The following is a 16366-nucleotide window of genomic DNA, read 5'->3' as shown; positions in this document are numbered from 1 at the left end:
GCCCCCTTCTGGCGCGATGAATAGATCTATGATAGAGGCAGGGTATTGAACGGTGACCAAAGGCAAAATTGGGGCTGATAAGAGGAAACATTGCGTTTAATGGTTTCCAGATGATGAGAACAATGTACAGTAAGGGCACAAAGTGTGAGATTCATAGAAAAGTTTTCCTAAGAATATTTCCAATCCTTTTCTCACACAAGAGAAAATGGGTTAGGGGGCGTTGGGTATAACTTTATGGAACAAAGGGGGCGGGGGATCGAAAAAGTTTGAGAATCACTGATATATAGTAATGTTGACTTGTTTATTACTCTATATTGATATTGTGGACAAAAATCAATTATATAGTGGACAAAATTTCAGTTGTAAAGTATATAAGCTGGATTTTTATTAAACTTGTAAAATCAATACCTTTTATTCATTACTATTATTATTATGATTATTATTATTTTTTTGAAATATTTTAATGAAAAGTCTATTGCAAGGAAAGCCACCACCAGGGGCTCTCCCCGACAATGGTCTGTCTGTGTGGAAGACAGAAATACTGGCTTTTTCTGTAACTTAACAGGATGGCATGAGAATTTTTTAACATATGCGGTAGTGGTTAGGACAAAGAGACTCACACAGATACCAGATTGACAAAATTAATTGCATTCAATAAGATAAAACATGCTTGCAATTAAGTAAAGTGCTGGCCTTGTCAAACTTAAGACACCAGGAGGAAAATGGAAAGTCTGTCCTGACGTTTATTGGAGCCAAATCTTGAGGCACTCACTCCAAAGAGAAAGTTCATCTGTAGTTCTCCCTTCTGTTTCTTGGTGAAAGTCAGAGAGTTGGAGGTCCCAGAGCAGAGAAATTGGCATTGGAAACTTGAGTCTATTCTGTCCTCGTTTGGAGATTTTGGGTCTTCTTCCACCTTCTCAGACGATCCAGATGTCAATTATGGGGACTGGTGATCTTAATCATAACTTTCCTGTGTCCTTGATATCTCAAGCTTTTATACTATTTTCACCCGAAATCCCGATTTTTGGTTGGTCTGAACTGGTGGTTTCTTACAACTCTATTGGTCCCTGACCTGTTGCTAGGGATGCAAATCGAGTTACGGGGTTATCAAACACCCTCGCATGGACCACTCTCCCTGAGATAAGGTCATGCTTGTTCCCGAGCGATTGTCCCATAAATTACTGACCGTACAAACCTAGGTGCATCTTCTCCTGTCTTGGAGAAGATGCAGCTAGGTTTGTACATCCCAGCTGCCACCTCCCTTTGAAAAAGCATTCACTTTTTTCACTTTGAACTCAGTCTAAGGTGACTGCCAGAACTCTCTTAGCTGTCACTCTTCTGCTCTCTGTCATGATCTACGACCAGGAATGTGTCAATTAAATCTTGGGAATGTGACAATTAAATCACATTGCATCCCATTTCTCCATAGCCCCTGTTCTGTTTACAGGAATAAGTCACTCATTTATTGATGTTGGTTCAATGGTTCGTTTCCTGTTGGAGGGTGATGTCCCAGCCTCACACAATCATAGTTTTTCTTTTGCTATTGAAGTGTCTGAAAAATTGTCTGTTTACTCAGAGACATTTCTTTATCAACTTCCATCTTCTGACAATTATCTATTCATATATTTGCTGTACAAAATTAAAAGTATTAAAACAAAAAAGATAATTTTTATGAAATCCTATTAAAAGGATTTCATAAAAATTATTTTGTTCAAAATTACCATTTTGAACAAAATTAAACAGAAAATAATTTTAATATAGATGATAAAATTATTTTCTGTTTAATTCTTACCTCATTGCTCCATCTTGTGAACATTTTAACTTCATAATATTGCTGAATTTATTAATTAAGCCAAATCTAGTGTACTTATTTTAATTTATTATATCTTAAATTATTAGAATATTTCACATTATATTTCTCCAAGCGATCGGATGGCCGAGCAGTCAAGGTGGCAGCCTCCCACTCTGGGGGACCTGGGTTTGAATCCGAACGGGTCGAAAAATCCCCAGGAATTTTTTGGGGGATGGTCCATTCAGATATGTTGGGCCCTGTCCCTCACCACCCAGCAACCCCATTGTGGGCCTGGTCAAACCCATAATGGGCTTGCAAAAAGAGGCCCCTCTTAGTGCCCACAGGGTGGAAAGAGTAAAAAAAATTTATATTTCTTCAGAAAGTGATGTCATTTCTAAACAAAACAGTGCTGTTGAGAACTTATATAGGGCCAGGAGGTAGAATGGGCCCCTTTCTTAACAGACAACTTTATCCATTGTTTTTTTGAACAAATGAAATACAGTAAGACTCTGCTTAATGCTGCCTCAATTAATGCTAATTTGATATAATGCAGTCTGCTCGAAGCTTAAGAAAATGCTCAAAATGTACACTTATTTAAATTAATGCAGCATTTCATTGATTCGTATATAATACAATTATTCTTGAACAAAAACCAATCAGCAAAAGGTGACAATTCATCATGGCACTGTACTTTCCTTAAATCTATGTTTGTTTGGTGCAATTTTGAAAAACATAACATCATGGATTCCATAGGCAATATCAACTTTGCTTAGCAAGAATTAACTGATAAATGCATGAACGGAGTTGTGTAAGAAGTTATGGCTGTAGATATCCAAGATTTCTCAACAAGAAAAGTCTATTGTTGTATCGTTGGGTTGACCATATTGTCAACCTAATCAATATACAGGACTAGGAGATGTAGACGAGCAGGATATTGAAGAGTTACTGATGAGAGCCTTACCAATGATGACCTTCAAGAACTGACAGAACAAGGAATTCATGTAGAACTGGAAAATAGTGATTCTGAAAACAAAGAACCCAAAGAATTTCTCTACAGATTTCCTTATTAAAAGTTTGGTAACGATAACCAAAATTGTTGATCAAACTGTAGCAAATGATCCAGATTTTGAAAGGAGTGCAAAAGCAAGATGAGGCGTTTTGGATGTGATCTCTTGCTACCAACATTTGCTTAAGGAAAGAAAAAGAAAGCGACAAATGAAACTACATGACTTTTCACAAAAAACAAGAATTTAAGAAGAGTCTGGACCTTCATCACAAAAAATGAACTTTACATTTTTGTGTGTTATTTAACATATATTATTATNAAAATTTTTATGGTTAATATACTTTCAACTTTAAGACTTTTTAATATATTTATATGTATTTTTAATATTTTCTTATTAAAATGAACTAAAATAAGAAGTGCAGCATTCTTTCATTTCTATAGGGCCAATCCCCGTAATTTCGACTTTGACAACATTGGTAATGCTCTTTTGACCTTATTTGAAATCCTCTCCTACGAGGGATACGCTGAAGTACGTGAAATTATCACTGCTCAAGTTGGGGATGTGAGTCTGGGACCTCCATATCTTTGCAATATTTTTATATTACTTTCTTTTAAACTTTTTCTATTACGTCTTGCATTTTTGGCTTTTAGCTTTGCAACACGATTTTAAATTGTGGCATTATTTAATTAAATTATGATTATTCGGATAACAATACTAATTTGGGTTATAAGAATGGGTATTCAAATGCTACATCATCTCTGCACTTTCAATAAGCATTCCTGATATAATGCATTTGTATTATATACTTCAGCTTAATAATTGAATATTTTTCACTCTGCAGATTCTTTTATTGCCTGGCATTGCATTAATTAACTCCCTAATGTGTATCCATAAGTAGTTTTGCCTTTATTAACCATTCATCTGTAGGCTAACAAATTTCTCTCTAGGGCCAATCCTCGCAGATTCAACTTTGACAATGTAGGCAATGCTATGCTGGCTCTTTTCGAAGTTTTATCCTTCAAAGGATGGTTGGATATTCGTGATGTATTACTTCAGAGATTAGGTCCTGTAAGTCTATTTTGTAAAAGAGCTAGGTTTTTTAATACCTATTTTCTTATTCAACTTAATAATTTCTTATTAAAAAAATGTTTAAAATATTAACGGCATATCATTCCAAAATTTAAGATTTTTCTGTTTATTTTTAAATTAAATTAAATTTTTATATTTATTTCTATAGGTCCATGCCATTTATATACATATTTTTGTGTTTCTTGGTTGTATGATTGGACTCACTTTATTTGTTGGTGTAGTCATTGCTAATTACAGTGAAAATAAGGTAATATTTTTGAATTTGTTTCTATAATATTAAAGAAACATTAAAAAATGTTATTTGATATTTAGGGAACAGCTTTACTTACCGTCGACCAAAGAAGATGGTGTGATTTAAAGAAGAGACTTAAAATAGCTCAGCCACTCCATTTACCACCCCGACCCGACAGTCACAAAATCAGAGCTTTTATATATGATATAACCCAGAAACTTTTCTTTAAGCGTTTTATCGCTTTATTAGTATTGGCAAACAGCAGTCTTCTATGCGTTAGCGTAAATAAGTCTTTCGTTCACTTACATTGTTTTTTAAATTTTATTATGTTTATTAATTTAATGAATATATTCCTTTCAAAAAATAACCTGTAGTGGAGATCAGATGAAAACTATACGATGCCTTTAGCCACTGTATCTGCTTCCTTCACAGTACTTTTCACCATTGAAGTAAGTTATCTGTACATAATATAGCTATAAAAGGAGGTTAGAAAATAAGATACTCAATCCTTTAGTATAAATTATTTTCATTTTAATGATTTAAAATATATGAAATAACAGAATATTCTGAAAAATTGTCTTCTTTCTTTACTTCTTTCCAATTTCTATTATAGTTTGATTCTCATTTTACTTTTTACTAATAATACTTTAATAAAAACAAACATGAATAAAAGTTTATTTATATTGTTTTATTTATTTTATAAGAAACAGATGTTACAGATGGTTATGCTTAGCTTCACATATATAAATATTTCAAAGCCCAATGTTCAAATAATTGTCATATTGAATTGATATAGCAATCTTTTGGCTTATACTTAACTATTAGACATGACCATCAAATAAACTCATTCAACAGCTATAAGTACCAAGAAAATCACATTTATTATGTGACACTAGGATAAGCATGTAGAAGAATATGTCAATAGCAGTATAGAGACTTTTGGCATGCATTAATTCATCTGCCTGAAAGCAGGCATCCCAACATTGCAGCAGTTGCTTTATGCCATCTGCAAAGGAGGAGAGTTCCTGTTCTTTTTACTACCGATGAACATGGCTTTCACATCATCTGTGAGATATCATCTGCCAAAAGCTTTCTTAAGCAGCTCAAACAAAAAATAGTCATATGTCAACAGCTCAGGACTATACAGGATGCTTCAGAATTTTCCATCTCTTTTTGGCAAGAGTTTAACAGTGGATGATCATTATTGTATAGAAGACTAACACCTAAGGTGAAGAAACCTAAATTCTTCTTTAAGACACGATGGAGGTTCAATGTCTGTAGATAATGCTGTGTGTTGATTATTGTGTCCATTTTTTAAAACTGTACTAACAGAGGTCTCTTGTGGCCCAGAAGATGATAAGAATTAACTTATAATAATGAAATTTCATCAGTTGATATTTTTTGAGTTAATTGAAGACAAAGACTGTCCAAAAATTTTTTTGGACAGTCTTTGTCTTCAATTAACTCAAAGAATCAACTTACTAGCTGGACTTTTGGGATGTGGTGGACTGCAGGTATTTCTACTGCACTTAAACCTTTAAGGACTTGCTTGATGGTTCAAAGTGGTGACACTATATTCTCTGAACTGTCACTATGCACTGCACTGGAGAAAAATGTCACCCTCTGCCTGGTAATATGCTACAGCACTAACCACATTCATTGGTCCCTATGATGAACAGGAACCCACAGTGCATACACCTTATTGTATCCCAACTGTGTCATCTAGAGGAACCATATAGTTGTGTGTGAAATTTAAACTTGGATGCTATTGTATGTAGCTTTTCGATTCCCTTAAATGATAGCAGGCATTTCATTTGATCACACCAAATACAATAATGTATTCCTATGTTTCTGTTTGACAGATTTACAAATTTTTCAGAATTCTCTTATAGCATTTGCAATTTCAGCACATGTATGTACTTCAAATGTAACAGCTATACAAACTAATCTGTTACTTTCTCCAAGCTAATCAAAGTGAGGAAACCAGTAAAGAAATAGCAAGTGAAGAGGACAAATCGCTAAATTAGATTCAGACCTGCAAATAACGAAAGAATGGTAGAACTCTTGTGTATTCAGATCAGTGTTTAAATATTGGAACAGTGTTATTCTGATGATTTTTTTCCTTGAAAAAAAAGTTTGTTTTTTTTTTCATTTTTCTTAGTAAACTATTATCCACATTATTGTATTTTTGATGACAAATATTCTATTCTTTCTTGATCTTCACTTACAATCAGCAGTTTTTATTCTTCAATATTCTGTTTGAAATGTTTTTGGAATGATGATATGTAATGTGACCTTCTAGTTTCTCATTTGTTAACCAAATTTATTTTTCTATCCGCATCATGTACAGTTCTGTTTTTTTTTTTGGAAATTTAAATGAATAATTGTTTTTGCTATTGCTTTTAGGTTTACCATCTCGACAATAGGGATACCAAACTGTTAAAATGGAATATTTGGTTGATATGACATATTAAACAAAAAATTTCCCTTTCCATGCTTTACATACAATTCTCTACTAACACAATGTGTTATCAGAGAATTGTATTCTGACACAGAGATCCAACATCTACTTTTCTCTGCTTTTATCTTACATTGATTTAAGTTTTGATTCAAATCTATTAAAATTGTAGGTAGTGATGAAAACCATTGCTTTTACACCTCGTGGTTATTGGCAAAGCAGAAGGAACCGCTACGACCTGTTTGTCACATTCATTGGTGTAATTTGGGTGGTGATGCACTTCATGTTAAGGGTGAGTATTTTGAAAATAATTAGATTTATATCAAAATTACTATTCTGAATTATGAATTTTAAATAATCGACAGAACATTTTGTATAAAATCTTCCAGTCTTTTATTTCTATTTAACTGAAAATTATATTTAAAAACAGTTTTATTGTTGTATGTCAGAATTTTTGTCATATTAAACATTTTCAGAATAAACTTATTTTGTTTTTAGAAGAAAAATACACTCTAAAGTGTTAAAACCATAAAAAGTAAAAAAATATTGTTATAAATCTGTTAAGATGTTTGGATTTTGAATTTTTTTAAGATTTTTTTTTCTATTTGAACTCTCATTATCCTAAGGATAATGTGTCACTGGACAAAAACATCTTATGTTTTTTCTTATTTACTGCAGTATTTTTTAATACATTGTTGTTTTTTTGAGAAGTTTCTAAAACTTTATGATAAGATTTGAAGAAAATTATAACTCACTTGGATAACAATGTTTAATAAATTTTAATTATGTTTCTAGTGTAAAATTGTCTTGATTTGCAAGAAAAAAAATTAAACCAAGAACTTTTGGGACAGACCCTGACATATCAAGAAAACTGGCTACAATTACTAGTGGCTCTCTACTATTTTTTATATGAAAAAATTAGAAATTTCCTATAAAATTTTAAAAATTTCTCAAATATATCAAAGTAGCTAATGCAGTATAGATGTTTAAATATTCTTTATTGATTTCAGTATTTAATCGTAAAAAAAAGAACTTTTTATTTTAGATAATAAATAGTCAATACAAGGTTAGTTCTATTGTTAAATTGGCTTTTATTTCTCCAATCAATCATACTTTTAATTAAATATAACAATTTTATTTCTAATAATTAAATTCTGTGATAATTAGTAGAAAGTAAAATTATTCTAACATCAGCAGGGATAAAATTTTAACCAATATTCAAAACAATAATAATATTTTTAAAAAGAAATTGTTATCTGAAGTATTATTATTAGTTCAAAATTACTTTTAGATATTTAAAATCTTCTTTAAATTCAAAGCTAATGATTACAAGATTTTAAAATATAATTTCAGAATGATTTAAGTCATTCATTTGGATTTGCAGTTGTGATATTCAGGTTCTTCACGATTACAGGAAAACATGTAAGTTTGGTGAATGCTTTTAATTAACTAATTCTTTACATTAAGTGCTGATTGAAAACAATAATGAATGCAAAAATGCAAAGTAAATTGATCTATAAAATACATTTTGCTATTACATACTAATTCTAAAAATTGAAATATTAAATTTTGTTATAAAATTTAACATGTACTTAGAGTGAAAAATGAATAAGAGTTAAAGATCTTTTGAAGTAAAGATAATAGTTTAATTAAGTTAATAAAAACAATTGTTTTTAATGCTTATAAAAAAATAATTTATTTTAAATATCTAATTTATTATTATTATTCTGTATTTTTAAATAGGCTACATTGAAGATGTTGATGCTGACTGTGGTTGTATCAGTTTATAAAAGTTTCTTTATCATAATGGGAATGTTCCTATTAATCCTGTTTTATGCTCTGACTGGAGTCATTCTATTTGGAACTGTCAAATTTGGAGAAAACATAGGGAGGTAATAAAATCTTAAACTTTTGTTTTAATATAAGTGAATAGTTTTATTTTTTGAAAATTTAAATATATTTTTGTTACGCAGACATGCAAATTTTCAGACTGTTCCTAGTGGCATAGCTATGCTTTTTCGAATTGTAACAGGAGAAGATTGGAATAAAATTATGCACGACTGTATGGTAAATAATTTTGTGTCTTTATTGCTGTTTGTTTAGAAATTAAACTTTAAAAATATTAATAAAATTTTCAAGATCTATTAGTAACATTATTAATAGAGAACAGCAGAAAAAAGTAAATTATTTTGATTAAAACTGTTCTCTGAATTATATAAGCTATGACATAAATCTTTTTATATGTATATAATTTTTTCATGTAAGTTTACTATAATATAATAAGTTTTGAATTGCAAAAATATTTATATTAAATTCATAAAAATATCTGTGATATATGGCAAAAGCCTGATATAACAGACCATCATGGGACTGAAGAAATTGGTCTATTATAATGAAGGTTCATTTTATCATGATTACTTGTTATTATGGACTCGTCCATTACTATACAATAGAATCATGTTAGAACAGATCTCAATAACTAACCTGGAGAAAATATCTGCAGTTCATGGATGCTTTCTCTATGTCCAGGTAACAAATTGATATATTTTTTTTCCTCATTTCAGAGGAAAAAAAAATTGTTACTGCAAATACAAGGAGATTCTACAATATATAGTAATATTGACTTGTTTATTACTCTATATTGATATTGTGGACAAAAATCAATTATATAGTGGACAAAATTTCGGTTGTAAAGTATATAAGCTGGATTTTTATTAAACTTGTAAAATCAATACCTTTTATTCATTACTATTATTATTATGATTATTATTATTTTTTTGAAATATTTTAATGAAAAGTCTATTGCAAGGAAAGCCACCACCAGGGGCTCTCCCCGACAATGGTCTGTCTGTGTGGAAGACAGAAATACTGGCTTTTTCTGTAACTTAACAGGATGGCATGAGAATTTTTTAACATATGCGGTAGTGGTTAGGACAAAGAGACTCACACAGATACCAGATTGACAAAATTAATTGCATTCAATAAGATAAAACATGCTTGCAATTAAGTAAAGTGCTGGCCTTGTCAAACTTAAGACACCAGGAGGAAAATGGAAAGTCTGTCCTGACGTTTATTGGAGCCAAATCTTGAGGCACTCACTCCAAAGAGAAAGTTCATCTGTAGTTCTCCCTTCTGTTTCTTGGTGAAAGTCAGAGAGTTGGAGGTCCCAGAGCAGAGAAATTGGCATTGGAAACTTGAGTCTATTCTGTCCTCGTTTGGAGATTTTGGGTCTTCTTCCACCTTCTCAGACGATCCAGATGTCAATTATGGGGACTGGTGATCTCAATCATAACTTTCCTGTGTCCTTGATATCTCAAGCTTTTATACTATTTTCACCCGAAATCCCGATTTTTGGTTGGTCTGAACTGGTGGTTTCTTACAACTCTATTGGTCCCTGACCTGTTGCTAGGGATGCAAATCGAGTTACGGGGTTATCAAACACCCTCGCATGGACCACTCTCCCTGAGATAAGGTCATGCTTGTTCCCGAGCGATTGTCCCATAAATTACTGACCGTACAAACCTAGGTGCATCTTCTCCTGTCTTGGAGAAGATGCAGCTAGGTTTGTACATCCCAGCTGCCACCTCCCTTTGAAAAAGCATTCACTTTTTTCACTTTGAACTCAGTCTAAGGTGACTGCCAGAACTCTCTTAGCTGTCACTCTTCTGCTCTCTGTCATGATCTACGACCAGGAATGTGTCAATTAAATCTTGGGAATGTGACAATTAAATCACATTGCATCCCATTTCTCCATAGCCCCTGTTCTGTTTACAGGAATAAGTCACTCATTTATTGATGTTGGTTCAATGGTTCGTTTCCCGTTGGAGGGTGATGTCCCAGCCTCACACAATCATAGTTTTTCTTTTGCTATTGAAGTGTCTGAAAAATTGTCTGTTTACTCAGAGACATTTCTTTATCAACTTCCATCTTCTGACAATTATCTATTCATATATTTGCTGTACAAAATTAAAAGTATTAAAACAAAAAAGATAATTTTTATGAAATCCTATTAAAAGGATTTCATAAAAATTATTTTGTTCAAAATTACCATTTTGAACAAAATTAAACAGAAAATAATTTTAATATAGATGATAAAATTATTTTCTGTTTAATTCTTACCTCATTGCTCCATCTTGTGAACATTTTAACTTCATAATATTGCTGAATTTATTAATTAAGCCAAATCTAGTGTACTTATTTTAATTTATTATATCTTAAATTATTAGAATATTTCACATTATATTTCTCCAAGCGATCGGATGGCCGAGCAGTCAAGGTGGCAGCCTCCCACTCTGGGGGACCTGGGTTTGAATCCGAACGGGTCGAAAAATCCCCAGGAATTTTTTGGGGGATGGTCCATTCAGATATGTTGGGCCCTGTCCCTCACCACCCAGCAACCCCATTGTGGGCCTGGTCAAACCCATAATGGGCTTGCAAAAAGAGGCCCCTCTTAGTGCCCACAGGGTGGAAAGAGTAAAAAAAATTTATATTTTTTCAGAAAGTGATGTCATTTCTAAACAAAACAGTGCTGTTGAGAACTTATATAGGGCCAGGAGGTAGAATGGGCCCCTTTCTTAACAGACAACTTTATCCATTGTTTTTTTGAACAAATGAAATACAGTAAGACTCTGCTTAATGCTGCCTCAATTAATGCTAATTTGATATAATGCAGTCTGCTCGAAGCTTAAGAAAATGCTCAAAATGTACACTTATTTAAATTAATGCAGCATTTCATTGATTCGTATATAATACAATTATTCTTGAACAAAAACCAATCAGCAAAAGGTGACAATTCATCATGGCACTGTACTTTCCTTAAATCTATGTTTGTTTGGTGCAATTTTGAAAAACATAACATCATGGATTCCATAGGCAATATCAACTTTGCTTAGCAAGAATTAACTGATAAATGCATGAACGGAGTTGTGTAAGAAGTTATGGCTGTAGATATCCAAGATTTCTCAACAAGAAAAGTCTATTGTTGTATCGTTGGGTTGACCATATTGTCAACCTAATTAATATACAGGACTAGGAGATGTAGACGAGCAGGATATTGAAGAGTTACTGATGAGAGCCTTACCAATGATGACCTTCAAGAACTGACAGAACAAGGAATTCATGTAGAACTGGAAAATAGTGATTCTGAAAACAAAGAACCCAAAGAATTTCTCTACAGATTTCCTTATTAAAAGTTTGGTAACGATAACCAAAATTGTTGATCAAACTGTAGCAAATGATCCAGATTTTGAAAGGAGTGCAAAAGCAAGATGAGGCGTTTTGGATGTGATCTCTTGCTATCAACATTTGCTTAAGGAAAGAAAAAGAAAGCGACAAATGAAACTACATGACTTTTCACAAAAAACAAGAATTTAAGAAGAGTCTGGACCTTCATCACAAAAAATGAACTTTACATTTTTGTGTGTTATTTAACATATATTATTATGAAAATTAATATAAAAATAACTTAAAATTAAAGTAAAATCTGTTTATTTTTGATTGCATGTTCCCCTTTCTCTATTTAATCTGTGTTAAAATGACCTTGTTTAATGCTGTTTTGTTTAGTGCTTTGTCATCTAGGAACGTACCATATCCCCCACATTAAGTGGGGTCTTATTGTACATGGACTGTTATTGTAATTAATAAAAAGTAGTCTTAAAGATTTTATTTTCTGTTAGTAAAAATAACATTAATTTTATATGGGGTAGAAAGCAAGATTGGCCTCTAAGTTTTCTTAGACTCAGGAAAAAATCCCTAGCTTTCTTCCCATCTTAAGAGCCATGACCATAAACATTACTTTCTAGAATTTTATAATTTTAAGAAATGGAAAAATTTGCATTTAATCTGTTATAAAAATTATTATTATTATTAAACATTAATTGCAAAATTTTAAATTGACAAGTTTGTAGTTCTGCTGTTTTTTATAACAGTGTAGTTTAACTGAGCTTTTAGCATGATAAAATATGCCTAATACATTGGAAGAGAATACTGTATTAATATTTTGAGAAAATAGGTTTGTTCTAAAGTTTTCTGTATTTGATTGACATTTTTCACAAGTAAAACTCAATTTATTTTTGCATGTTATAACTATGTACAAGTTCAGTAAAGGATCCAACTTTAGGGCAGTTACTCTGGCAGTAACCCTAAACCTGATCTTCAGCAGAACAATTACAAAAATAAGATAGCCATATCACACCAAATCGCAATCACAATAATTCAATATTATAAACAAGAATAATTATTACAATAATAATTTTCCTAAAACTAACTCTAAATACTACACTTACTTTAATTAAAGAAAATTGAAAATAAGAGGGTGAGAAGTAGTGAAGATGGAAGACAGGATAGGAAAGAATACCTGGGTGTTTCGTTTGCCATGAGGGCCACATGCGAATTTCTTATATGCAAATACTTGCTTCTTTCTTTCTTTCCCTCAGTTCTTGAGGGCGTTTCTTGTATATTTTATCCTAAAAGTCATTATCACATTCAGACTCCAAAAGATGAAATGCTGGTTCTAACACAATAACTTCGGCCCAGAAATTTCAAAATTTTCATTCAAAGTTTTATCCTCACTTGTCTCCAGGTCACTGAACACTGTAATGTCTCTCTCTTTTCATGGCCATCTTTCTTTGTGATCTTCCTTTTCTTCGTATGCCCTCAGGTAACCTTGCATATGATGATAGTGAATTCTAGGAACTGACCCTTACCTCCAAGAAAGAATAATTAAGAAGATTAGAAGTTCTAGAAGGTGGAAAGAACAAAAAGCAGGGAAAATTGTCAGAAGGACAAAAGCATATAATATGAAAGACAGCCACATTAAATAAAGAAATTTTGAAAATAATGTATTGAAATGTTATAATGAAACAACAAAGTGTAGATTTTGGGAATTCATTGTTTTTTTAAATCACAGGATGCAAATTAATTATTTGAAATGTACCTTTTTAAAAGTTAATAATAAATTATAAAAGTATGCTTAATAATTAACTTGGAAGAATAAATAAATTTAATTTAATTGGCAAACTTTGATCATTCTATTTGCTTTCAATGATTGAATTGATTTAATAAATTAAATCAATAAAAATTTCATTTTATAAGCTTTTTATTGAAATTTCAGTTAAGTCCACCATATTGTACTCCCGGAGAAAACTATTGGGAAACTGATTGTGGAAACTTCACTGGAAGCTTGATATATTTCTGTTCATTTTATGTTATCATAACATATATAGTATTAAATTTACTTGTAGGTAAGAATTATTTTATTAAAACATACTAAAGAAATGTATAATAATTTAATTCAGATATTATTTTCTTCATAATGAGAACAAAAACCAAAATTAAAATGATCCAGATATCCTGTAATATATAATTAAATTACTTATAAATCATATAATTTATTATACTTTGTTCTGTTACAGTTGTGAATGATGAAATCAAAAGATTTATTCATAATTTACTATCTAAATTTGTTCTATTTTTTACATTAAACTTATGTAAATGTTTTTTTATTTTTTAAAATTAAGTATAAGTAACAAATAAGATATAATCATAAATTTACTTTTAGCTATCATTATGGAGAATTTCTCGTTATTTTATTCTAATGAAGAAGATGCTTTGTTGAGTTATGCAGATATCAGAAATTTTCAGAGTACTTGGAATATGGTAGACATCCAGCAAAGAGTAAGTCTTTATTTCATTGAAGAGATCATAAATATGTATCTTTGATTTTTTTTATTTTTTCTTTGGGGAGATTTTTCATTCCCAAATGAGCAAGAAAGACTTTTAACTTCTTGTAATAAAATAAATAAATTATGTTAATTTTAGGGTTTAATACCTGTGAGAAGAGTTAAATTTTTACTAAGATTGCTAAAGGTAAGTGATATTTAATTAAAATTTTTATTAATATTATATTCATATTTTGATATAAAAATTATTTAAATTTCAGGGGAGATTAGAAGTCGAACCTGATAGAGATCGCTTACTTTTTAAACATATGTGTTATGAAATGGAACATTTACACAATGGAGAAGATGTGACATTTCATGATGTTTTGAAGTAAGTTTTAAAACACATTCTTTATCTTGCTTTTATAATTAAAAATGTATATATTTTGCAGTATGTTATCTTATCGATCTGTCGATATACGCAAAGCGTTACAACTAGAAGAACTTTTGGCCAGAGAAGAATTAGAATATCTGATTGAGGAAGAAGTAGCAAAACAGACTATTCGTCAGTGGTTGGATAAATGCTTACATCGTATAAAAGCGGTACATAAATTTTTATTGGCTTTTGATGAATCTGGAATTATTAATAAAAAAATTTCTTAAATTTTAGTTGAAAGAACAAACCAGTTTAATAAATAGTTTAAGAGCAACAACTGAAGCACTATTAGGTGGTACAGAAATGGCAGTTAAGCCTGTCCCAGCTGAACCAAAAGAAGAAGGTAAGGAAGATCAGCAGGGATCATCTATACGTCATCGTAAGAAAGGAATATTGCCTGGAAGATCTGACAGTATTTCTTCTCAAGTAAGAACAGAAGACTATGAGAAATTTGTTATAGCTAAGTTTTAACTATAAATAAATTGCTATATTATTTATTAATAATAATAATCAGGGCCATCACTAGCAAATGCAGGGTCCCTTCAGAAATATACATTATATTGTTTTTTACCATAATATGTTTTTTTGGGTAAAATTTTAAAATAAAGCTATTTCTATATCTACATATACAAAAAATATAATAAAACTACATAGATTATATAATTTACAATGTTGTAAAAATTCAGAGATGAAAATTAAGAAAGTTATAAAAGCATGTTTAAACATTGTAATTACAATAGTTATGTCATTGCAGCATTCAGCACAAAATATTTTAATTTCATTGTATAAATTGTCCTATTTGTTTCCTGATTATCACCATTTCTCACTGCTAAATCTCTATGTTTCATGATCCAGGGCAAGAAATTTTGAAAAACATGTTTGCAGATACAATGGTTTGATAAATTGTTAAAAATATTTGGCTAATTAGTAGTGACATATGAATGCTAATTTTCCAGAATTTTAATTTCCTTGGCTTTGAATGCATAGCATTGGGACATTTATAACATGAGACCTTGACTATAGTTACAATCACTGTGTTGTAGTCTGTTTCTGCTATAAAAAGCATGAGAAATATTACTCCATCATCCAGTTACAGATGAGAGCAGAAAATTAAAATGTTAGAAATTTGCCAATGAACACATTTTGTGTGTCATTTTTCAAATTCTCAAAATCTTTGAATTAATTGAATTAAAGTTATGAATTTTTATTCTGTTCTCTAATAATTTTACCAATTAATTGATCTAGGGGAGAAAAATTGTAAACTAGGAATTTTCTCCCTGTTTCATCGTAATCCTTTATCATTCAAAAGGCTGTTCTTACTTTCCTTTGATAAGAAGTCTGCTAGAGTGTTTATCTGTGAATTCTCCTGGTCTGTGGTGAATACTATTTAATATTTATTTAACAATTAGAGTGAGAAGCTTTGTAAAAAAGTTTTAATGCAACAGTAGATAGTTTTTTATGAAGATTGCTTGCCCATTGATGATAACACTATTTTTTGCCAGATTAGTCAGAGGTTGTTCCAAAAGATTTCTGGTAAGGCAGCACTTGTAAACAGACTATCATAAAAGATGATATAACAGATACTGTATAAGAAAAATCCAAAAATGTAAACATTTTTATCTAACATGTTTTTAAAACAAATTATAAATTAGAAGTTCAGACTATTTACAAAAAATTAATATAATTTTTGAGTC

General features: G+C 30.8%; 2 protein-coding genes across 2 annotated transcripts in view; both read left to right on the top strand.

Moving 5' to 3' along the window:
* LOC111630024 (sodium leak channel non-selective protein-like) overlaps positions 1 to 16366 on the top strand; it is an 83683-nt gene that overhangs the window by 61634 nt on the left and 5683 nt on the right. The window contains exons 39-44 of the mRNA XM_023374024.1: positions 13690 to 13819; positions 14137 to 14252; positions 14397 to 14444; positions 14518 to 14627; positions 14689 to 14839; positions 14907 to 15098. Of these exons, the coding sequence (XP_023229792.1) occupies positions 13690 to 13819; positions 14137 to 14252; positions 14397 to 14444; positions 14518 to 14627; positions 14689 to 14839; positions 14907 to 15098 (747 nt within the window). The remainder of the gene's footprint in view (positions 1 to 13689; positions 13820 to 14136; positions 14253 to 14396; positions 14445 to 14517; positions 14628 to 14688; positions 14840 to 14906; positions 15099 to 16366) is intronic.
* On the top strand, positions 3142 to 8474 carry LOC111630023 (sodium leak channel non-selective protein-like). The gene is made up of 8 exons (XM_023374022.1): positions 3142 to 3360; positions 3747 to 3867; positions 4037 to 4135; positions 4201 to 4401; positions 4495 to 4569; positions 6751 to 6870; positions 7932 to 8000; positions 8322 to 8474. Coding segments are annotated over exons 1-8 (840 nt in total). The 5' UTR covers positions 3142 to 3358.

Source organism: Centruroides sculpturatus, unplaced genomic scaffold (genome assembly GCF_000671375.1).
Source record: "Centruroides sculpturatus isolate CEXI.00-Female unplaced genomic scaffold, Cexi_2.0 scaffold559, whole genome shotgun sequence".
Lineage (NCBI taxonomy): Eukaryota > Metazoa > Arthropoda > Arachnida > Scorpiones > Buthidae > Centruroides > Centruroides sculpturatus.
This window is presented reverse-complemented; position numbering and strand designations above follow the sequence as displayed.

What these genes read in the sequence shown, in the direction of transcription:
- LOC111630023 (XM_023374022.1), top strand. An exon ending in CTAATTACAGTGAAAATAAG is followed by an intron (nt 4,136 to 4,200) that starts GTAATATTTTTG and finishes TTTGATATTTAG; the next exon opens with GGAACAGCTTTACTTACCGT. An exon ending in CAGTACTTTTCACCATTGAA is followed by an intron (nt 4,570 to 6,750) that starts GTAAGTTATCTG and finishes TTAAAATTGTAG; the next exon opens with GTAGTGATGAAAACCATTGC.